This window comes from Pinus tabuliformis, chromosome 2_2, assembly GCF_031772625.1.
Source record: "Pinus tabuliformis cultivar Carrire ecotype Pingquan chromosome 2_2, CPIR1, whole genome shotgun sequence".
Classification (NCBI taxonomy): Eukaryota; Viridiplantae; Streptophyta; class Pinopsida; order Pinales; family Pinaceae; genus Pinus; species Pinus tabuliformis.
Genome location: NC_142300.1, coordinates 738,591,404 through 738,616,840, shown reverse-complemented (window position 1 = coordinate 738,616,840; position 25,437 = coordinate 738,591,404). Strand labels below are relative to the sequence as shown.

The 25,437-nt window shown below is 39.8% G+C and overlaps 1 protein-coding gene across 2 annotated transcripts in view; it reads left to right on the top strand.

The window, feature by feature from the left end:
* Positions 1-23,731, top strand: part of LOC149194766 (proteinaceous RNase P 1, chloroplastic/mitochondrial-like) — a 119,231-nt gene extending 95,500 nt beyond the window's left edge. For both annotated transcript variants that reach the window (XM_089405159.1, XM_089405158.1), the window contains exons 5-7: positions 22,231-22,299; positions 22,441-22,872; positions 23,048-23,731. In XM_089405159.1, the coding sequence (XP_089261285.1) occupies positions 22,231-22,299; positions 22,441-22,830 (459 nt within the window). In that variant the 3' untranslated portion in view covers positions 22,831-22,872; positions 23,048-23,731. The remainder of the gene's footprint in view (positions 1-22,230; positions 22,300-22,440; positions 22,873-23,047) is intronic.
* The last annotated feature ends 1,706 nt before the right edge of the window (positions 23,732-25,437 follow it).

Genomic DNA, 25,437 nt, shown 5'->3' with positions numbered 1-25,437 from the left:
CTAACTAATCTGATGTTGGAAGGCAATCAATGCTTTAATGGCACCAATTATAACATCTGGAAACAGAGAATGTTGACCATTTTTGAATATAGGCGTCTTGACCAGCTCGTTCTGAACAAAGAGCTCCGTCCTGGTATAGCTAGTACCGATCAGGATAAGTTTGATGATCGAAATCGAGAGGCTGTTATGCTTCTCAAACTTTCTGTGACTGATGATTAGTTACCGCAGATTCCTTCCGGCAAAATAGTTGCTGAAATTTGGCAACATCTGAAGGAATTGCACGAGACATCCGACAAGAGCAGAGCTTTCTTTCTCAAGAATCAGTTGTTCTCCATCATGATGGACGAACATATGTCTTTACAGGAACATCTTAACAAGATTAAAGACATTCGAGATCAACTTGAAGCCATTGGTCGGACCATGGAGGAAGAAGATATGGTAGTCATCACTCTTAAAAGTCTACCAAAATCTTATGAGCACTTCATAGAAACACTCCACTAATGTTGATCTGAAGTTTCTGGAGCTATGCAAAAAACTCATGCAACAGGATCGTTGGAAGCAATAGTTTGGGAGTGGTGCCTTATCAACCTCCTCAGAAAATGCTTTTGCTGCCAAATATCAATCCTCTTAGTCCTTTCAGTAGAAAGGTTCTTCTCAGCCTTTTGATCCTGCTAGGAAGAAAAATGTGTAGTGTAATTACTGTCACAAATTCGGCCACATGAAGAAAGATTGCCGACAAAAGATTGCTTCTGAATGGAAGAAACAGGGAGGGCCCCATTAGACAGCGAATGTTGCAGAACATTCCGAGCATACAGAATTTTCCATTTACGTCTTTATGGCTAAAAGGTATTCAGATCATATCCCGTTTTCGACCTGGTACATTGACTCTGGTGCATCATGCCATTTCTCTCACAGGTGTGATTGGTTTATTGACTTCTCACCTTTCAGTGATTCAGTAGTATTCGACGGAGGTGAAGAGTACACAGTGGTTGGCAAAGGTACAGTTCAAATCCAGTCTGGTGGGCGCACACTCATCTTCCTAAATGTGTACTATGTTCGTGGCATGGAAATTAATCTGCTGTCTGTCAGCCAGATTATGAGGAACTCTCCTTAGCTTGATGTAGTGTTCAGTGCGCACAAGTGCTCCATTATCGACAAGGACACTAGTCTTACGGTTGCTGTTGGCCTAGAGGATCATGGTCTATACAGACTTCTTGACACTGGAGATTCTGCAGAAGTAGCTCTAGCAGCTCGTGTTTCTCCCATCAGCACTCTATGGCATCAACAATATGGGCATCTAAACATGTAGTATCTCTCTCAGCTCTCTCGGGAGGGACTTGTGTCAGGGTTACCTGATATTCAAACTCAGTAGTTGGGAGTATGCGGTGCCTGTCAAGCTGGCAAGCAACATCGGTCTTCATTCAAGGATGGAGAATCTTGGCGCGCATCTAAGGTACTCCAGTTAATTCATGCTAATATTTGTGGTCTTATGCATACATCTTCTATTTCTGGTTGCAAATATTTTTTGCTTATTGTAGATGGTTTTAGTAGAAAGATGTGGGTGTATTTTCTAAAATATAAATCTGATATATTTAGTATCTTTCAGAAGTTTAAATCCTTAGTTGAAAAAGAGTCTGGCTGTAATATCATAACTCTTAGGACAGATAACGGGGGGGGAATTTTGTTCTTCTGTTTTCTCCAACTTCTGTGATACTCATGGCATCAAATGTCAGTTAACTACACCCTACACTCCTCAACAGAACAGTGTTATCGAACGTCGCAACCGTACGGTTGTTGAAATGGTTTGTTCCATGTTACAACACAGGAATGTTCCGAACAAATTCTACGGTGAAGCAATATTTATTGCTGTCTATCTTCTTAACCGATCACCTACTCAGGCTGTTAAGGGGAAGACTCCCGAAGAGGTTTGGTCTGGCCGTAAGCCTAAGATTAGTCACCTCAAAGTATTTGGCTCAGTTGCATATGTTTGGATTCTAGCTGCGAAGCGCTCTAAGTTGGATTCCAAAAGCCAGAAACTCATGATGACAGGGTACAATGATCATCACAAGGCCTATAGGTTGATAGACATAGCCACTGGTCGTCTTAGCTTCGGTCGTGATGTAGTATTTGATGAAGACAGAGGATTCTTTCAGTCTCGTCCTTCTGAGCAGTGTTCTAAGGATCGACCTCACAATGTTCTTCTTCCGGTAGGTCCACCTGATGGGAGGGATGATGCAACATCAATATTTGATGATGCACTACCTGAGCTTCCTCTGGAAAATAACCCTCCTCTTGCTGCTCCTATTGTTCCTGAGCCTTCTCCATCTCCTCCTGATATTGGTTCCTCTACTCTCCAGCCTAAATGGTGGGCTAAAACCATTGGTGATCTTTGGGATAATGAACTCCTTGAAGGTAGAACTTCTAGACATAAGAGCAAACAACCGTCTATAGTAAATTTTGCTCTTATGGCTAACCTGCACAGTATTTTTGAGCCTCAAACCTGTTCAGAGGCTAAGGGTACACTTGAGTGGGAACAAGCTATGGAAGCTGAATTCTAGAGTCTTCAGAAGAATCACACTTGGACTCTTTCTGATCTTCCTGTAGAAAAAAAGCCCATTAGCTGCAAATGGGTGTATAAAGTGAAATACAAAGCAGACGGAACCCTAGACAAGTATAAAGCTCATCTTGTTGCTCGAGGGTTCTCACAGAAGGAAGGCATTGACTACGAGGAGACCTTTGCTCCTACAACCAAGATGAGTACCATACGACTTGTCCTTGCCTTAGCAACTCAATTCAATTGGAAAGTCCATCAGATGGATGTAAAGAGTGCTTTCCTGAATGGTGACTTACAGGAAGAAGTCTACATGACACAACCTCCAGGATTCAAGGTTGCCAGTCAAGAACAGAAAGTCTGTAGATTAGTCAAAGCACTCTATGGTTTGAAACAAGCTCCTCGGGCTTGGTACATGAAAATTGATCAGTACCTCATAGATCATGGTTTTCAGTGGAGTCCATCTGATGCAAACCTGTATATCAAGCACACTGGGGATGATATTCTATTTGTGGTTGTCTATGTGGATGACCTTATCATTACTGGTAGCTCAACACGTTTGATTCATGGGATCAAACAGGATTTGTGCAGCACTTTTGATATGACAGATTTAGGACATCTTCATTACTGTTTGGGGGTTGAATTCTTGCAGACCGAGAACAACATCTTTCTCTCTCAGTCCAAGTATGCTAGAAATCTTGTGGACAGATTCAGAATGCAGGATTGCAAACCTGCCACGACTCCTATGGAACCAGGGCTCAAACTTTCAGCTCAGACATCCTCACCACTTGTGGATGAAACTTTATTCAGGCAATTAGTGGGCAACCTCATCTACCTTTACTGCCATTAGACCTGACATCAGTTTTGCAGTGAGCTACATTTCCCGCTTCATGTCAGCTCCTAAGGCTGATCATTGGATAGCAGCGAAGCGTGTGCTGCGTTATGTGCGTGGCACTCTTGATTATGGACTTCTGTACACTCGAAGTTCCGATCCTATACTCAGTGGTTACACAGATTTTGACTGGGCCGGTTCAGTTAATGACCGTAAATCTACAGCTGGGTATGTGTTTAGTCTAGGATCCGGTGTTGTCACCTGGACTGGTAAGAAGCAGCGGGCAGTGGCTCTCTCCTCAACAGAAGCAGAGTATCGGGGAGCAGTTAAGGCATCTTGTGAGGCAGTTTAGCTTCGACGTATGCTTGCGGATATGCATGTTTTCCAGACAGATCCCACTCCTTTGTTCTGTGATAATCAGGGAGTGCTCAAACTTGCCAAGAATCCAGTCTTTCATGAACGAACAAAGCATGTAGAAACCCATTGTCTCTACATTCGCCAGCTTGTTGAAGACAGATCTGTTCAGTTGCAATATGTTCCCACAACGGAGCAACCCGCTAACATCATCACTAAGCCACTTGGTCCTGATAAGTTTGTAAAATTTAGAGGGTCTATCAGTGTTGTAAATAGATTGAGCATTTTGGGAGGGTATTAGAATAATGCTATTAGTGTTTAATGCTCATTCTTATTAGCTGTTTCTAATTTTATCTTTTTAGCAGTTTCTTAGAAGAAACTGGTTGTTTCTGTTTTCTAATAGAAACTTGATGTTTCTATTTCTGTAAATATCTCTGTATTACTTATTGAGCTTCGTTTTCTCATGTAAATTAATTCAATTCGTTCATTGATTACTGCAGTCTGTCAGAAAGCAACTGCTTCTCTTCCTTCATGGAATTCAACTGCTCTCTAAGTAGGCTGCTCTTCCCTCCATCCTCATACATTTCTCTCACCTTGTCCATCATGATGAACAAGTCTTGCTTCAAGTCTCCATCATAGAGTCTTGTAATGAAGGAGGAATTTGAGGATTCACTTGTAGAAGTTGTCATTATACCAATGAACAAAAGACTTCAAACAAGATTAATAAAGTGCTTTATTAAGCAACCTTTTGCAACAGACCTCTTGTGCTTCAAGGATTGCTTTGAGGTCCTTTGGGATAGAAGAATGCCTTCAGCCCTTCTTCCTTATTGCCCTTCCTAGACTGAGCTATCAATAGCTTTCCCTTCACCTCTGCAAACTTAGAAAATAGTCAGTCTGCAACAAGCATACATCAATCAGACAATCAATCCTTGACTGCCCAAACACCTTTCAGACAAGCAATCTTTGCTCTGTTAATCACACATTTTGATATAACCTCCTTTGAAGGTGGGTTTAATCAAACTTAGGTTTTGATACCACCTGATTTGAAAATGGGGCACTTAGGCTTCTTGTCTAACTTACAAGAACCTCTCCCACTTCCAAAGCTTTAAATATTCCCAAGTCTTATTGATTAACCAATGCGGAATTAAAAATATGCTTGAAATTGTAGGTGTATGCTTATGTTTTTTTGTTGACTGTTTATGTGCTTTAAAATCTGCTGTGTATGCTGATATGTAAATACATACAATAATAACTAATGCATGTTGGAAGAATCACCGCACCTTTATGGAATCCGTAATTTCCACCCTGGGGATCCTAGTTACTGGTTTGGAAAGTTTACCAACACCTGCGGGTTTTGGTGTAACAGAAAACCTCTTCATGGTATCAGAGCTTGGACCCAGGTTCGATTCCCCCAAGTTGTGTTTGAGGGGGGTGTTGGAAGAATCATCGCACCTTTATGGAATCCGTAATTTCCACCTTGGGGATCCTAGTTACTGGTTTGGAAAGTTTACCAACACCTGCGGGTTTTGGTGTAACGGAAAACGTCTTCAATGCAACAATAAACCAAACACACAGAACAACAATTTAATTAGGAGTTCACCCCAAACTCTTGGGCTACATCTCCATGAGCTCTAGTCAACTCAAGTAGGCTCTCTGGGATTATGGAAATGTCATTTTTACAAGCTCTTGGCTCAACCCCACTGTTTTACACAGAAACATTGGGTTTAGACACCGTTTTATCCCCGGCTCTTGAAGCTCTCGGCTTTCTGGCTCTTGGCTCTAGCTCTGGCTCTTGGCTCTGGTTCTTGGCTCTGGCTCTAACTCTGGCTCTTAGCTCTGGCTTCTTCGGCTCTCTGTCAGTTTACAACCCTCTGGCTTTCCACTTGAACTCCAAGTGACTCCCTTGGCTGCGTGCGCTTCCGATTTTGCTTTATGCATGCTTGTTTTGCTGCTGCCTTTTCGCGCTGCTCTCTTACGCGTTAGCTTCCTGCTTTGGCTTCGCTTTCTACTTATACTCGGTTTTGACAACAACTCCAACAACAACCTTTCTGTCTCTGACATTCATGGCTTTTAAGCCAACTGGCGCTGTCCGTTTGTTTTCCTCTTCTCGGGCTCTCTGTCTCTTGGCCTCTGTCTGCTCGAATCCCCCTACGAGCGTTAGCAATCGTTGCCAAACGCCTTCAGGGATGGTGGCCACCCGTTCCGTAACGGAATGGACCATTGGTGCCCTTGAGATCCCAAAGATGGTCGTTCTCGGCTTACATAGGAAAATACACAGAAAGCTTGTAAAAATCCGCCTAAACGCGTCTATGGGACTTCAAAAACTATGAACTCCTCCTTATATTCCATCGGGTCCGCCTTTTAAATCGCTATCGCATGTCGCAAATGCCTGTTCGATGGTTTCCATTTGTATTTTTAAAATACATTAAAACATTGCAAAATCCCGTAAAACGACCATATTGGACTTGAAACAATATATATTTTCATTCACAAACCCTTTCCGGTCCAGTTTTCATCGTATCGGCGCTTCCCTTCGTGTTTCGTTTAATAAACAAAATATGCGAAAATACATAGAAAACTGTTGTTGACGGAACTCAAAATATTTTAAATCTGGTTCATATTGCCGTCGGGTTCGGCCATCGCCGATACCGATTCGCCGATCCGATCATCGGCGATCGACATATCGCATATCGCATGAGCCCCGGGGTCTGTCCATATGGCATGGCCTATGCCGACGCCGATATCGCTCGGCCCGGGGTCTCGTCTTTGCCTCGTGGTATCGCCGATTGCGATCCACCGATATCGGTGATCGCAATATCGGCGGCCCGATCCTGTCTTTATGTTATATGTGCATGTGCCTTCCTCTGACCCGATTTGTTGGGGATCAGCAATCGGGGGTGCTTCCCCTTTTCACTTAAATCCGCCTTTGACCTCCTCCGATGCAATTTTCTTCATAAAGCCTTTTAGGCCATTTTTAAAAGGATTTTGCCTCTTTTTCTAAGGAACAAAGGCATCTTCTTTCTGCAATAACTTTTGCATCCTAAGTCCATTTTTGCCCATTCGAGTTGTAGCAGATTCAGGACGAGACGGACTCTGCAATGGGGCTATTTCCAGGAACTTCCTTGGACTTTCATTTTCCTCAGCGAGGAATACTAGACTTAGGAGTTTATCCAAAATCAATTTTGGATCATGGCTGTGTTGTAGATGGCGGCGAGGGCAGATGAGGAACTGGAGCGCACAAGTCAGTAGCAGAACAACAGGGAACAATGGAAAAAATGTGGTTGTAGGTCAAGGACCGTTAGCTCTGATACCAAATGGAGCACACAATTCATTGGTTGACAGAAATACGAATAAAGATTTTTAATTATTCAATGATGTTTACAACTGTGGGAGGCCCTGGCTTAAATACAACCCTAGGTGCCTCTTGGTGAATGGGCTTGATCTTTTATCATGCCCTCTTCCTAATTACTTACTAATTATAGACTTTAATTTTATATAACATACTACAACAATATTATAATCATTTCTTGACAAGGAAGATTGTGACATGACCCTTGATATGACAATAATTCTTGACTAGTATTTGGTAGCTTCCTTGATGAATGGCAGCCATCTTGTATGATAGAATTTGACTCATTGGACTGTGACCTGAAGTGATTTTATTGCATCACAGTGAGCTGTGACTTTGATCCTAATGATATGGTGATGCAGGATAGTGATCCTATGACATATGACCTTGTTGACATGTGAAGTGTTAGCAGTGAAACAACATCAAGAGCGAACAACAGTGTAGCAAGATTAGGAGGCAGTAAGAGTGGTAGTAGCAACAAAGATGGTAGCAGTAACAACAATGGATGTTGGTGTAGTAGTGGTTACAGTAGTATGCCTAGCATCAATGGGCAATTGTGGATGATGGCAGTAGAGTAGTGCAGGAAGAGTGGCAACAATAGTGGTAGTTGCAGTGGACATCTGTAGTAAATTTAGCAACAGACATAAGCACTATAGCAACAACAATGGCAGTTGGAGTGACGAGTACAACTTATTGTAACTGGGCCATTATCCCTGGTACAAGAGCTCAATCTTTAGAGAGCATTTGCTTTTTTTGAGCATTGCTGGTAAAACCCTATGGAGCCTTACACTTCCTTCCAGATCTATCTAGTAAATTGTTGTATGTACATCATATATAATTGAGCTTATTGTTGAGCCATTCTTGTGGGCTATTTACATTGATTCACCCCTCTTAGTATTTCCGACAAGTGTGCCATCTTTGAGTCCACTTATCGACATGTCCACTCCCTCAACCCAAGCTAGCATAAGTCAAGTACAAACCTCCATGTAAGTGGTTCAAGTAACCACATGCTGTCTAGTGGTCAACACCCTCCTTTGTAATACCAAACAATGTTCGTGCAATGTAGGACGTTTTTAGCATGCAACCTCATCCATGTGGCCACCATGTGGAATGTCACTAAACCGTTTGAAGATCTCCAATGCTTCAATGACAGATGTTAATCAAGCATCCATATGGGGTTTGATAACCATTTAGTAAGTGATCTCCAATGTGCAAGTTCATCATGGATTAATTACTTGTTAACCACACAAGATGTACCCCACATCTCATGGAACATAACTTTGGACCATAAAAAACCTATCAAACTCCGTCATCCCTCAAGTCATTGTTACCTGCCAAAATCTCTAGACACTACATCATGAATTGTTCATGACATCTTGAAAAGATGGTCATATCTTTATAGAAGACCAAGACAAGTGGGTCACATCTTATCAAAATCACAAAGACAACTGCACAAATCCCATCCATCTTGAAATAGCAAGCATGTCGTACAAGTAACAACATATGCAAGGTTGTCATCAACTTATAATCATGAGAGTCCCTCTCATGCATCTCAAAACCTCTACCAACTCAAACAACAACTTGAAATGGATCAACTTCCTCTTTTCTAGATAGTTTTAAAGCAAGAGTATCATCAATGCCAACTCTCTCTCCATGAGAGTCCAACAATCCCATCATCAATCCCTAATTCCACAATAGGTTTTGAACCCATCTACTTGGCATTCTACCATGCATACTCTATGGGTGTGTCCTCAAGGCTAGAAGGCTCTCCTCGGATCCAACTTTTCACTGGAATGTACAAGTACCACAGGATCGACAAGTAACTATTAAAGGCCACCTTCTCTCTTTGGATAGACTACAAGTTCCAATGTTGCATTCTTGGCTTTCAAATGCAATTCTACACTATAGATCTATCATACAATAAATGAAAAGGAAGATTCTTCTTTAGGCTAGTAGCAAATAAAATGTCATTTAACTAAAGAACATTACCTAATGGCGTTTGGAAGGAAATGGAGCATGATATCGTAAAATCTCGCAGACCTAGTGCAAAGCCTCATTATGCAACCAAGGTCTTATGAAAAGTTTGAAAACAAGAGATCAACGACCACTGTCACCTCAGTGGTTTCTCTCTAGCTGTTTAGTGGTGGATATTATCCACACAAGGGAGGTTTCTCTAAAAAGATAATTAACAAGATGTTCAACTAATAAGCTATGTTCTAAAACTAGGTCGGTTTGACTCGAATCAACTTGTTTGACCGAGCCACACCCATGCTCGGACCCCCTAGTTCAATTATCCAATTCGGTGGCCAGTTCGTTATCGAACCGGCCGAGTTGGTCACTGATTTGGCCGGTTAGGTGACGGAATGGCGGGACTAACCGAGCCTGACTTAAACTGGCTGATCTCGGTGACGAGAAAAAAACGCAAGTTGGGTGGACTTACAGTCACATTTTTTTCTATTTAAACTATTTCCTAGCCCCTCTACATGGCTCCCATGCCTATAAAGGTGAACCAAACCCCTCATATTTCCTTATAGCTATCTCATTGCATTTGTGTGAGCATTTGTGAAGAGTTTGTGAGCAGTTGGAGTTGGTCTTTGGAGCAACATTGAGGAGGATCTTGGGCAATCTTTGGAGCAACATTGAGGAGGTTCTTGGGCGATCTTTGGAGCAACATTGAGGAGTTGTTTTTTGGATCAACATTTTGCCATTGAGGAGTTGGTTTTCGGAGCAACATTGGTTCTGTGCTTTTGTTCTGATCTCTATATATTACATGTATTGGACATTGCAATGGGTGCCATTTTGATATAACAGATATATAAATGAGCATACTTTGATCATATGTTGTCTTCTCTCTATTATTCTAATGCTTTGAGTATGGAAACATGAATGAAAATCTTTAAAAATATGTTTTTTCATAAAAATAAATATTTAATGTATTTTTTAGTATTTACAAAGACCAAGTCATTGAAATCAACTAGGCCGAGTCGATATCAAGTCGGAGTCGACCCTCGGCCTGTTCCGAGTCTGAGTGCTAATAAGGGGCTTAGGGGTTATCCAAGGTGTAATAGTTGAAAGGGAAGGTACCAACCAAACTTTGAAAGGATGATATAAGAGTTGCCAAGAGTTCATGCACAGTTAATGTTGAGAAAAGAATGCTTAGGGTTTGATTCCTCTTTCTTGATAATTGCTCTTTCTGCAACTTCACACTCTTTTTCTGCAACTGCTTCTTAGAGATCGAACTCGAGATGATACTATCCAAATGAAGTCGAGTTGCTCAAGATATAGGCTTCTTGTGAGGTCGAATTGCCCTAATTCAGGCAGACTTGATGAGGGCAGAGCCGACTTGGTGTGGAGGTGACAAATGGCCATTTTGACTCAAAAATAAATCTTTTTACATGGAACAAAAGCCGAAGAAGGGTCTAATAAAAATGACAATGACTTTAATGACTCAAGACAAACCCTAGAAGTCTTCAATGGAGACTTTGACCTATTAAACATTGACCCAAGCATGAAACCCATGCTTTAATAAGTCAATTAGTTTAAAATAAACTTCCTTTTTCTTTCTTTTGACAAATATATTACATCATGACTCAAATACAATTATGAAGACCGACACTAATTACATTCTTCAACACTTAAGACCTTAATGATCTAAAATAAGGCTGCTATAAGTTAGGGTTTTAATGATATGCAGATTTAGTGCATACAATGGCATAGCGTAGCGTGAGAAATATTCTATGAAAGATATGACCAACAAAGGAGTAAAGGCTGTTCAAGAGGCAAGCAAGGGTTAGCTAAACAATGATGTTTTTATCGCTGAAAATGCATAAGACAACAATAATTATCAAGACGTCAACCCTAATATTGGGGATAAAACACGCAATTAATGCTAGATTTATCCTTTTTGTATTTATTAAATGTAATCCCTTTCAATAGGGCGATAACAAATAGACAATAAATTGCTATAAAATAGAGATTTAAGCCAACCCTAATCCTAGTTAGTGTAAATTAAGGAGAACAAGAAGAAATTAAGGTGATCACCACAATCTAGTCTAGTGTTTTCTCTCAATTGGACAATGGAGTTAATAATGGTGAGATCAAAGATAGCGTAACGTGGATGAGGAGGGTGCCGAATTAAGAAGCCTCTCATAGAAACACTAGTGATTTTCTTTATGTGAAGATTTAAGATCAAAGGATGCATATAAAAAGTTCCTTTGATGGATTCTTGAAAGTCTAATTTTGCATAACATGTAAACAAGAATTCATAAAAGATTTTGCACTTTTTGTTGATACCTAATCATAGGGATTGGGTGAACAACTGTAAGGAGTGTAAATAAATAATAAGAGAAAATGGAGAGTCATCGGGAGATGAAACTCAACAGTCACTCCCTTATGTATATAACTATGAACAACCTAAATGAATAATATAATCTCACTTGAGGAATTACCTCTTGGCCTTACATGGTATCAGAACCAGCTCCATTTTTGGCATGGTAGTCTGCCATTAAAACTCCCTTTTGCCATTTTTCAGAAATTTGTCCTGTAGTCTGCTATATTCTTCAGTTCTTTGCCCTCTGTGTGATAACTAGTGTAACACTTGGTGTACCTCCCCTTGCAGCTCCCATACCACTCCGCTTACATTTCTCCTTACTTCGCAACACTATTTTATGATGCTGCCAGCAGTCCTGGTGCATTATCTGGCCCATAGAAGCATTCTTGCAGCAACTGCTATCTCTAACCTCCGCCAACAGCTCTCTGCGGTGTAATACGCGTTGTTTCCATCTGGCCTTCCTCTCCATGCTATTGCTGCTCCCTCCATACTGCATTTTTGACTAGAACTGCATTCTTGACCAAAATTGCCTTTTTTTCTTCAGAATATTGCTATTACAATGCAAATTTTTTCATCAACACCAGAAGTGAAAATATTTTATATATTGGCAGCAGAAGTATATTTTTTTACAGTGCATAGTTTTTTTTTTTAAATGCATTCATTGATCTCTGTTGTGGGAGTGGTTCTCATCGGTAAGGAGAACTATCCAGAATGGTTACGGAAAATCAAACACACTCTCATTTTTAATGAGCTATGGAAAGGAGTGTGTGTTGGAGACGAAGACAAAGAACCAGAACAACCTACCTCAGACAAGGAATTCGCCATTTGGGAAAATAAGAATAGCAAGGCTTATGCCTTGATTGCAGCGTCAGCAAATGAAGAGGTGAGTCGCCATATTTTGCCATTTTCAAATGCTTTCGAAGCCTTACAAAAACTGAAAGAACTCTATGACTCACACTCTGCACTTGAAGTTGTTCAACTCATAATTAAATTGTTCAGCCTTGAATTACAAAGTGATGATCCTCTTGCTCTTACATCAGAAGTAAAATCTATTATGCATGATATCAAAGTCACTAATGTTGAACTCGACATTCCTCTGATAGCTTTTGTCAAGGCACTTTATCCCACTTTTTCAAATTATCTTGAGTCATTGCAAGCAAATGGAAACCTCAAAGAAATTACTCCCTTGTGAAAAAATTTGCTGAAAGAGAGAAAGCTTTTGGGAAGAAGACAACTCCTTAGTCTTCTCAAGAGACTGTGTGTCTTGCACATAGAGAGAAGAGTATTGCTCAAGATTCTTCTAGAGGAAGAGGTGGTCGAAGAGGAAGACGAAGGCGCAATTTCAGAGGCAGAGGGGGCAGATACTCTCAAGGAGAAAAGTCAGATTTGCATTGCATACTTTGCAAAAGAGATGGATCACATGATGCATCCACATGCAAGTTGCCTCGGGACAGAATTGAGCAGGAAAGAAACCAACCCAAAGGTAAAACTAATGACAAAGAGAAAGGTAAAGTACCTGAATCGCTCACTATGTTGTGGCACACTATAATATTGGAATAAATGAAGACTTAGTAAATGCTTCACTTGCTTCTTGGAAAAATGATTGGTTGCTTGATTCAGGAGCAACTTGCCACATGACCTTTAGAAGATAAATTTTTGAAGAATTTACTGACAGTGTTGATGCAGCAGTATACTTTGCAGACAAATCAAAACTCAAGCCATCAGGGCTTGGCACAATCAGGCTTAAATTGCCTGGTCTTCCAGACTTTCTTCTGCATCATGTTTTATATCTCCCATAGCTAAGGAGAAACTTGCTGTCCTTGGTCCACATTCGCCAACGAGGACACTCCATTCATATGTTTGATGGCAAGGTTGAGGTGAGAAAAGCATCAGATCACTCACTTGTCATGACGGGGATAGAAGAAGAAAGGCTTCTCAAGCTGCAAGGCTCATGCACAAAATTTCTCATACAATTCTCATTATGAAGAAGGTACATTTCCATCAAGATTATTATGGCATGCTAGATTTGGACACTTGAACTATGACAACCTCTGCTTGTTGAATGAAAATGGTGTTACTAGTTTGCCTACAATTCCTAGGAAACTTAAGCAATGTGATGCTTGCATTCTAGGAAAATATAGCAAACAATGTTTTCATGATTCACATTCCAGAGCACATAGAAAACTTGAACTCATTCATTCAGATTTATGTGGTCCAATACTTATTCTCTCTATAAATGGAAATAAATATATGATGACGTTTATTGATGACTACACCAGAATGTGTTGGGTTTATTTATTGAAGAACAAATCTGATGCTTTTCAAACATTCAAGAACTTTCATACATGGATTGAAAATGATGCACAATCTCATATTGGCTCTATTCGCACTGATAATGGAGAATAATACACTTCAAATGAATTTGAAAACTATCTTCGCCAACATGGGATCAAACATCAAACAATTGTGCCTTATAATCACCAATAGAACAAAGTAGCTGAAAGAATGAATAGGACAATCTTAAATATGGTGCCCTCCATGATGTTTTTCAAGAATGTAAAATTGATGTTTTGGGCTGATGTAGTTCTATGTGCTGTATATGTGAAGAATAGATGTCCATCTAATGCTATTAGAAACAAGACTCCTTATGAAATGTGGTATGGGCACATTCCTTCGGTAAAGCATCTTAGGGTCTTTGGTTCCACATGTTATGCCTTGATACCAAAGTTACATAGAAACAAACTTGGTGCAAGGAGTCGTAAGTGTATCTTCCTGGGGTATTCAAACACCTCCAAAGCATACTGTCTCTATGATGAAGTCAATAAAAAGTTTGTTGTATCTAGAGATGTAATCTTTCTTGAATCATCCAAAGCTGACAATGTTGTTGAGCGGCAACTTGATCACTTGGATAGATTCGCAAATGCAAAATCATTTCAAGAATTTGATAATCAGATTCCACATTTTGAAGGGGGGATTCCTATACTAGATCAACCTGTGGAATCTTCTTCTGAAGCACTCTCTCCCCCGCATGAAACTCCAACAATGGATGATACTTTGAGTGATGTGATTGACAGAATTGAGAGACTCAATCTTGATTCAGTCCCAACTCAATCAACTGAGAAGCTTGGACCATCTTAGAAAGGTCCCCCAAAGTGGCTGACAAAGACACTTGAAAGTGTTCATCCTGATGAGGTTGGAAAGATAGGAACTAGAAATTCAACCAAACAAAATGGAGGTGATGTAGATGACTCTGATTCACCTGTTGATATGGGTGTTTTTTATGATTGTGAATTGAATTTGTCTACAGATTTTGAACCAACTTCCTTCAGAGAAGTCGCTTCTCATGATGAATGGAAAGAAGCGATGCAAAAGGAATATGCTGCCTTGATAATGAATGGCACTTGGAAGCTGGTTGATCCTCCATTGGAACCAAACCAATTGGCTGCAAGTGGGTCTACAAGAATAAGTATAAAGCTGATGGCTCACTTGACAAGCACAAAGCCAGGCTTGTGGCAAAAGGTTTTGCACAGAAGGAAGGGGTCGATTATGAGGAGACTTTTGCCCCCACAACAAGATGGGCTACTATTCAGACACTCTTTGCCCTAGCAGCTCAGAATGGTTGGAAAGTCCATCAAATGGATGTAAAAATTGCTTTCTTGAATGGAGATCTAAAAGAGAATGTTTTATGTCCCAACCTGAAGGATTTGCTGTGAAAGGACATGAACATAAAGTATGCAAACTTGTGAAATCCTTATATGGCCTCAAACAAGCACATCGAGCATGGTATGAAAAACTAACTGAGCATCTTCTGAAACTCAATTTCAAACATTATGATCTTGATGATGCAACTTTGTTTGTCAAGAAAGTGGGCAAAACAATTGTATATCTTGTGGTATATGTAGATGATCTTTTGATGACAAGGAACAACGAGAGCTACATTGCGTCCATAAAGAAGGAATTAAGGAAAGGTTTTGAAATGACTGATTTGGGCTATGTTCATTACTAGCTTGGTATTGAAGTAACTCAACATCCGAAGTCCATATTCCTTTCTCAAAAGAAGTACATTGGAGATCTGTTGAACAGGTTTGGCATGGTTGAATGCAATCCTCTGACTACTCCAATGGAAGAAAACTTAAAGCTCACATCCATTGAAGGAAAAGAATTTGAGGATGCAACAAAGTATAGACAGCTTGTAGGAAGTCTCAACTACTTGACTATTATCAGACCAGACATTTCGTTTGTTGTTGGAATCCTCTCCAGGTTTATGAAAAAGCCTTGTGAGGGACATTGGTTTGCTGCAAAAGGAGTTCTAAAGTACTTGAAGGGAACTCAAGACTTTGGACTCAAGTATACACAGGTGGGCGACTTCATCTTGATTGGATACTCTGATTCAGACTTCGATGGAGACAATGAAACTGGGGTATCTACTTCTGGTTATGCTATGAGTCTTGGATCAGCAGCTGTCTCCTGGAGATCACGCAAACAATTAGTTCCAACAGATTCCACAACTGAGGCAGAATATGTGGCAACAGCTGAGGCAACAAAAGAAATTGTGCGGCTCACGAAAATTCTGGAATATTTGGAGGTAAAACAAGTACATTTGACTCCACTCATGATTGATAATACCTCGACAATAAAGTTGGCCAAGAACCCAAAGTTCTATGATCGAACGAAGCACATCAATACAAAATATCATCCGATTCGACATCATGTTGAGGCCAAAACAATCCATCTTCGCCATTGTTCCACTAATGAGAAGATTGCAGATATCTTCACCAAAGCGCTTGGAAGAGAAAAACTTGAAAGATTCAGAATGATGCTTGGACTTGCCAACATCCCTTCAGATTAAGGGGGGGAATGTTGACACCTAATCATGGGGATTGGGCGAACAACTGTAATTAGTGTAAATAAATAATAAGAGAACATGGAGAGTCATCGGGAGATGAAAATCAACAGTCACTCCCTCATGTATATAACTATGAACAACCTAAATGAATAATATAATCTCATTTGAGGAGTTACCTCCTGGCCTGACTCTTTTTAATATAGCACAAAGAAACCCTAATTTCTAAAATTTCCATGCAAAATGGAAGAAACTTAGCAATAAACTTACACCATTCAATCGGAAACCACTTCATCAATCCAAGATAATCTCCTCATGCAAAAATATCCCTCCCAAGACAATTCGCTCCACCAAGATCACATTGCGTCCAAGAGAAAAGAACAAGAGAGCTACTGTACACTTCTTGAGAGAGAGAGAGAGGTGTTGTGGATGTGTGTTGACACAAATGAAAGTGACTCCCCTTTATATATATGAGGGTAACCAAGTCACTTTCATAAATTTACAAGTAAAAGCCGTAAAATTTTGCTTGAGTGTTCAACCAGGCCTAAAGATAAGTAGCTGACCTTAAGATAGCTTGATAAGAAAAAGTTTGCAAAAAATCAGGATTAAATCCTAAAATTGCGATTTTTTCAACAAAACGATTTAATCCTTAGATTTTTTGCAGACTTTTTCAGAAACGAAAAAATCACGATATATTCCTTAGATGCTCGATTTTATCGGGAGTCAACTGAAAAAGTTTGCCATCTCTGCTGAATGTGGGATATGACAGTGGTGTTTAAGGGCTATCATATAGTGATTTGATAAGCAAAATTACTATGAGTTGCCACTACTGTTAGAGTTGTTATACAATGAATTTGACAAGGTAAATTTGCTATGAGGAGGCTAAACAATAAGGGTTTTGGACAACTAGTATTCAGCGTCTCGGAAGGGCCAAACCATTGTGAGTTGATGATATCCTTTGATGCTGATTGTACAATGATTTGGTGGTCAAATCCACTTGAGAAGTAGATCTGGTTAGGGCTCAGTATATTGTGTATTTTGAAGCAACAAATACTCAATGAGCAATTGATGGAAAATGAGGCAAAGGACCTGCCAGGTGTCAAGTACAAAAAATGCAGAAAGGGTTGATCTAGATGGGCTACTTCAACAAGTAAGCTATATGTTTGTTCTTGTTTATTTCTCATTGGTTAGATTGCAGATCTGATGTTGTAGACTACAAGCCCTAATGGACTGTGGATACTCTAGATGTTAAAAAAAATGCAAATAAATGAATATTTTTGTGTTTTTCTAATTTTGCCGACTTTTTCAAAAAAATCCCGACTTTTTCAAAAAAATCCCGACTTTAATGAGTTTTTCAACTATTGGACCCCTGTTGATTTAATCCCAACTTCGACTTTTTCCACATTGATAAATACATCAAAATTACACACACATGTGGGAATAAGTGCTTTCCATGATAATGTCATGCTCTCAAGATGGACAATCTCCATCAAACAAGGGAAAAGTGGCTTAGGAATGCTCTTCACTCTAGAAATCATCAATGCATGGGTATATCTCAAAATAAATCCTCCACCATGATGTCATCTCCAAGAAGGCTCACGTCACCGTTCTAGGGCACATGGAGGGTGATGTGGCATACTTTGAGGCAAGCATTGACAACTAGGCATAATGTGCTAGGCCTCCCAAGTCATCTTAGTGATCACCATCCTCATCTGGGCTTTGGAACAAGGCACATCCATAAAACAGGGTCAAGGCCAACTTGGGGGCTTCTTGGGTCCATTTGGGCACATCATCAAACAAGCCAACACGTTGGCTTCCCAGTGCAATGTTTCAACATTTGGAGGTGTAGTAAGGGGCCTACAACTATGTGGAGTCTCATCAAAGCCCAATGTCCATCACATGTGGGAAATGCTGGGGCTACAAGGTCATGTCTGCTCTCAACAATGAGCAAAACGTCCTTTGAAAGGTGCTGGATAAGTGTCAAGCCTCTCTTCAAAGCATAGTTTTAAAACTCCGACTCCAACTCCGACTCGGCCAAGGGTCGACTCCGACTCCGACTCCGACTCGGTATCGACTCGACCGACTCGATTTCAATGACTCGGTCGTTGTAAAAAATACATTAAATATTTATTTTTTATAAAAACACATAATTTTAAAGATTTTCATTCATGTTTCCAAACACACAGCATTAGAATATAGATAGAAGACAACATATGATCAAAGTAGGCTCATGAATATAACCATTATATCAAAATGGCACCCAGTGCATTGTCCAATACATACACAATGATGATATAGAGATCAAAACAAAAACACATAACCAAGGAGGCTATAAATGGCCTCTACAACAAAAGTCTGTGACCAGTACTACTGGCTACTACTAGAGTTGCCAACATCATCTGGCTCAGTGTTACTTGGGAGTAGGAGCGAAAGTGGGGAGTGAGAGCGAAAATGGGAGCGGGAGCGAAATTTTCAGAAGCTCCTAGTTTGGGAGCGAATCCTAGAGGAGTTCGACAACCAATGTCACTAATATCAAGGTACATAGAGGGATTGGTGCTCTTGATTAAATACGAGTTCTATACCCTAATACATGAAAAAAGTGAATGGAAACATTGCAATCCTCCAATCTTGAAATCCTGAAAAACTGATAAGTCTGCTGGATTTTGAATGAAATCTAAAATTCTACTTTCTCCATATGAAATCCAATGAGGCCGAAACCACTCTCAAACATCCTGAGTCATTTCATGGTAATGTTAAAAATTTAAGTAAAAGGATAAAAATGAAGATTAAGGAGAATGTCACTTTTACTTTAAGAATTTAACATTACCATGAAATTTGAATAGCATATCAATAGTACAGAGCATTTGAGTGTGTTAAATAGGGTTTGGGAGGGGAAATGGACTCCAAATAACATTTAACTAATTCATAAAACACATTGGAGTCCAAACCAATCAGCAAACACCTTAAAAAATCATTAAAAAATTGTTAAATCGCTGTTTTACTGGGGTTACAGGCCGCTGTTTGTGACTCGGCTGAGTTAGTATGGAAACGGCCGAGTTGGCTGAGTCAGCCATGACTCGGCCAAACGAGCCGTTTCTTCTACCGAGTCACTCCTGAGGGCCATGAAACGGATCAACTCGGCCGTTTCGGTTTCGAAACGGCCGAATTTTAAAACTATGCTTCAAAGGATCTTTGCTACATGAGTAATGAACCACTTGAACATACCTGAATGGCATGTTCTATGCTTTAGAGCAATTTTACTTCAATTTCTTTATTAGCCCAATATCAATATCCAGTTTAGCAATCACATCAACATGATAGTAAAATGCAGATAGAACAAAAACATAAACAGTAGAAGATAAGCCAAGACAAGAGGATACAAGATGTGGCCACTGGCACCAGCCAGGGACAAACCCCAATGTGGGGAAACCCTTGATCAATTCTTCTTATCGTCTTCAATAGTTCAGCAGAGAGAGATAGTACAATTTACAAATTCTGATAATTTATAACAGCAGCAAAAGAGCCCTAACTAAAAAAGTCAACGCTGGTCAACAGGGCATATTTGATCCTCAAAGATTCGGTCAACTTTGGTCAACTTCAGCCTCCAAATAGCAAGATGAAAAAACCCTCAAAACAGTCAAATTCAGCCTAGTCAAAGTCTGGTCAAACAGTCAACCTGCGGTCAGCCTTAACCATAGTGAATGCTGGTCAAACAGTCAATGGATTGCCTTGATTTTTGTGCCCAGAAATGCGCCCTGCTAGAACAGAATTCCTCCATTCAAAATCACAGCAAAACAGGTCAATGCTTGGTCAACGCAGCCCAAAAGTTAAAACAACCTTCTGGAAATTCTGGTCAACGTCCAAAACAGAAATTTAGCTGTCCTTTCCTTCACACGTGTGGATAGATAAGCTGCCCAAAAATCGTACCCAATCAGATGAGGAGAGAGAGAGATGTGTGAAGATGAGTGTGTCCAAATGAGGATGAGACATCATGAATTTATAGGCTGATGTTGAGGATGAATAGACGTGACTGTTGGGCTTCTGAGCCTACATGAGTTTGGTGGCTGACCTTGACAATTTGTCCATAATATAAATAAATTTATATCTTCATTTGTACATGTCAGAATCAGGTGATCTTTAGATCAATCCTATACCTATAGGAGAGAGGAATCCAAGAAAAATATCAGCTATCATAAATAAGATGACCCATGTGGAGTTTGGCCCTAGTTGCCAATTTTAACACTTAATTGTTAACTTCTCTTATTATTATGTTGCTCTTATCATCAAACAACTACCAAAACAAGAAGATCAACAATACACAAGAACACATGTTGTAGGCAGCAAGCAAGGGCCAAAGCCTTTCCACTTGAGAGGGAAACCCACAAATTCTTCTCTTCTTATAGATTCATCATTCTTCAAATAACGAATTCCAAGACCTTTAGACCAAGACCAATACCCTTCCAATACCAAGCTAGACTTTCTTGATGATGTGCTCCTTCTATCCAAGCCAATCCCAGTCAAATCTCTTCCAATTGCACAACTTTGAGCCCAAACTACAGAATTTCGGCCTCTACTGCTGCTTTGAAATTTTTGGCCTCTGCAATAGCTCCTGCTTCCACTCGTGAGAGCAATTCTAGGGCTTCCAAAGCTTCCTTGGACCTTCACTTGGGTTGCTTCTCCTTCTAGGGCTTGTAGGTGACCTAATAGTTCTTTCTTCGTCCTTCTTTCTGCAATTTCCTCAACTTCGATCTTGCAGCATCAAAACCCTAGCCTTCCTTCTTCTCATGTGTGAGATAGAGAGAGAAATAACCCAAGCCTTCGTCCTTCGTCCTTCTTCCTTCTTCGCTAGCCTTCTTCTACTTAGATGATGAGAAGTGAGTGAGTGTCCATAGGAGGTCGAGTTCCCTCCTATATATAGGCTTCCAAGGAGGACGACATGCCCTAATGAGGCCGACTTCTTAGCTGCCAGGCCGACTTGGTCTTGGAGGGTATTTTGACACTTTTAAATACAAAAATAATTCTTTTGACATGTTACAATGTGCCCAATGGGGTCTTCTTCATATGACAATGACTCTATTGACTTCTTGACCCTAGGACAAACCCTAGAAGCACTCAATGGGTGCTTGACCTCTAAATAAAATGACCTTGAGCATGAAACCCATGCTACAAAAATAATAATAATAATTTTCTTTCATTTTACAATATACAAGAATCAATAGTACATTTCATATCTTATGAAGACTGAACCTAGTTACACATTTCAACAAAACATACTTAAGTGACTGCAGAAGTCTCTGTATATACAGATCTGAAAGTGTACGGCATGTACATGAAGAAAAAATGGCTACAACAGAGGTATGGCTTTTACAGTTTGCTTGTATCTTGTTGGTCTCTTTAGCAGTCTTCTCTTTTTTCCCCTGGTGGAACCTTCTTCCTTCTGGTGCTTGTGCTCTCTTCTCGTATGAAATTGACCTCTTCTTCTCTTGTCCTATTTATGCTTTGAGAGAAATAACTAAACTCCTTAGTCCTAGGTGCCACCTATCTCAATCCTGAGTTGTACGGCTAAGATTAAATCCTAATCTAGATCACTAATGTTATAGAACTTATAGAACATTTCATTTAGATTCCTAAGAGTAAGTGATCTTCAAAACATCAGACTTTCACTTTATTTTTTATTTTTCAAGCGAAATTACGACAAGGAATTGGTGATTTCCAAGGTGGTCACCAATGAAATGTTTTGAACCACTTTCTGCACATTCACACTGAAACCCATGCAAGAAGTTGCTGCTTGAGCTACATTTCTCAACAAAATATAGAATTAATTTTCCAAAATTTGGTTAAATCATGCATGTATAAGGTCATCCAACTGCTTGTAGGGGGTATGATATATATATATATATTATTTATTTATTGTCTTTGTTTCAAATAATGACTTAATGAGTCTTGTTTGTTTGATTGTTTTGAATGGCAGGTCCGCTTTACTTTCAATAAATCTGGTCCACAGTTTCACATGCCACCTCCATATTCGATTGTTATTCAAGTATGTAATCTTTTCTTGGTATTTGCACTTCGAAAGGTTGTAACTTCATTTCTGCAAATAATTCCCATCTTTACTGTCAATAGCTTCATTTATGTTGGCTGCAAAGGCGATCCTAATATGTCATTATAAATTGTAATGTAGGAGTCTGAAAGAGGCTCATGGCACATTCCCATTAAAGGAGGTGATGACATTGAAATGCCAAGAAGTTGGCTATGTGTTACTAGGTCTCTAGCATGTGGACTTAAGCAACGGTCTGATCCTTCATCCCAGGAAAGAAATACATTGGGCCCATCTGAAGACTCAGGTTTTGAGGTTGTTAATGATGATGTTGTTTCCAAATCAAACACGGACGTTGAGGACACAAGTATAGCCAGGCATGAGCAGAACACTGGCGAGGGTTTATGTTCAACTTTCTCTACAGAAACTGCTCAGTTAACATCAGAAACGGACAAAAGAAAATGGGGATCGATGTCCCCTTCAAGTCCATGCAAACAACCTTGTTCATATAAAATAAGGAAGGAATCTGCCTGAATGGAGATACTTGCCTTCTCTAAAAGAGTAAACCAGTTGAAGGTTTGAACTTCAAACCATCTAGTATTTCGCAGAAATCTTTGCCTGTGCTTATACAATTGAAGGTTCATCTGGTTTTCAAATCTGACATGAGCATTAAATCTTTTCAAGTTGTCGACCTTTATTCAGGAAATCTTGATCTATCTTACAAGCATAAATGCATGTCGTTTATGTACAGGAAAAACTTCAGGCAGCAGTCATAAATTATACAATTCTGGTGGGAAGTGTTTCACTTGTCACTTTGCATTTAGAATCATGAAACCGAACATGGTAACACCTGTTAACTGAAACATAAAATTTGATTTTATGTTTTGGTAGCTTGAACTTATCTAGCTTCAAATGAGGAACACTCTATAGGTGCAAGGATTGGTATGTTGTTGATGATGGGACTAACATGCCAAGCTAGGTTTCAGCTGGCATTTCTACTTAGAAACAGGAAATATTTCTGGCAGAAAAATTTTGTGCATTCTTCCATTTAATTTGATTTTTCATTTTTCACAGGAATTCTTGATTTTGTAAGACATTAGAAGTCCTGATGTATTTCCAAGGAATGCATCGTGGTTATTGTGTTATTCCTATGCATGACCCATTTTGACCAAACGTTCAGCTTGTAACAAGTTCTCTATAGAGATAGGATAAACAAGAAATCTACTGGCAGATATAATCATGCAAAATCATCTCAATTTAGCATTACAGAAGTGAAAGGGAACAGACATTTAATGAGCTAAGATCATCTAAGTTCAAGGTGATTTCAAGTGCTTGGCAATTCTGAAGTTGTAAAGAACAAATCTCATTAAGTTTCTTTCATTATGCTTTGTTGGAAGGATTGGAAATATATGTAATCCTTTGATATTTTATTTCATTTTTAACTTGTTCCGTGAAGCTAAAGTTCAGTTACAGGAACAAAACAAGTACAAACTATGATGCCTGCCTCAGTTAAGCTGGACAAATTGTAACTATACATAGACAAAAAGGATCAAAATCACATACAGAACAGATACATTTTGAGGGTTTGAGTAGTTCTCCACATTATAGTTATTGCCCCTACATCTCGGTCCTCCTCGAGTGCTGACGTTGAAGTCCTGGAATGTTCTATATTATTAGCTGGTAGTTCCTCCAAGTTCCAACACAGACATGCAAATCGAATCTGTGGGTAACTGACATGTTCGTTCTTCTGATAAGCTGCCCCTTTATTGTGGCTTCCAGTCCACAAATGACTGAAGAAACAAACTGCTTGCAGAAACAGCTGGTCTCCAGGCATCTGCTAATTATCTTCTTGTCTTTTTTTACAATCCCATGTGGCTTTAGGTGAATTTCCAACATCTGTAGTAGTGACATAATGGTCAGTGCTTCTAACTTGGCTTTATACTAGAGCAGGTGCGTGTCAGTCCATGGCTCCATACTATACTCTTACCATTCTTCGTTTAGGTGCTGCTAATCATAAACCTTGGGCTACCTCTCCACATGGCCGCTCTTAAGTTCAAAGCTGCCGTGTGTTTGCAACATATCCAGTCACCCATTCTTGTTGATGCAAGCCAAATAAAACTTCATAGCCAAGATAATTTAAGTGACTGATCTGAAAGCCGAAGCCAATTTAAGATGCTGATTATGATTGGCCACCCTTCCTGGGTCCTGGAGGAAGATATTCAACATGTCTCGAGACCACCTGTGAAATTCAACCGTCAATATATATACTTATTTTGCTGTGAGCCAAACATTATGGTAATCTTTTCAAGTATATTTCATCTCTTATGCCATTATCAATATTCCTATATTAAAGATCTGTAACAAATATGCATATAACCTCACCCATTTACTTTTCATAGATTTTATTTACCTGTAGCTTTGAGTGTTTCTATTTTGACATCTTGCGTTTACAATAGTGTCCTCTGTTGAAGAATCTAGGGCAAATAAGTGTAGTGTGATTCTTCGTTACTTGATAACAATTTGTGGAGTCTTTTTACTTTCTCTTGTTAACTTAATCTTCTTCTTCTTCTTATTAATGCATGTGTGTGAACTTCATCAAACCGCTACCAAAACATAAGAACGAGAACACAAGATGTTGGCTCTCTGCCAGGGCCAAAACCTCTCTTCTCTTGAGAGGAAAACCCATTAGTAAGTTTCTTTTATTGATCAATGCGAAATCCTAGATCCTTGACTTGAATATCCTCCAAGCACAAGTCAAGTCCTTCCGGCACTCCCTCCTTCCAGCACTTCGACCTCCTTCTTCCGGCACATCGTTCTTCTCTTAATTGTTGATAGACTTTGTTGCATTTGCTCTAGAAGGGACACCTTTTGATAAGTCCCTTTTCTTGTGATGATCTGTCTCTTCTAATTGACCAAATGAGCTCTTTCTTCAAGGTGTAGGTGCAGGCTTGATATGACTGTCCTGCAGCCCTAGATTTCCACACGTGTGGTGATTTCCTTGATATGGTAAGCTCTTTTCTTCCTTCGCTTGATTGGGAGACTTTATAGGTCTAGTTTCCTAGCCCAATTAGAGAGATATGCCAACTGTGGGTTTCTGCTGTTATGACTGCAGGCAGCCTTCCCTGTCCTCGCATGTGTGAC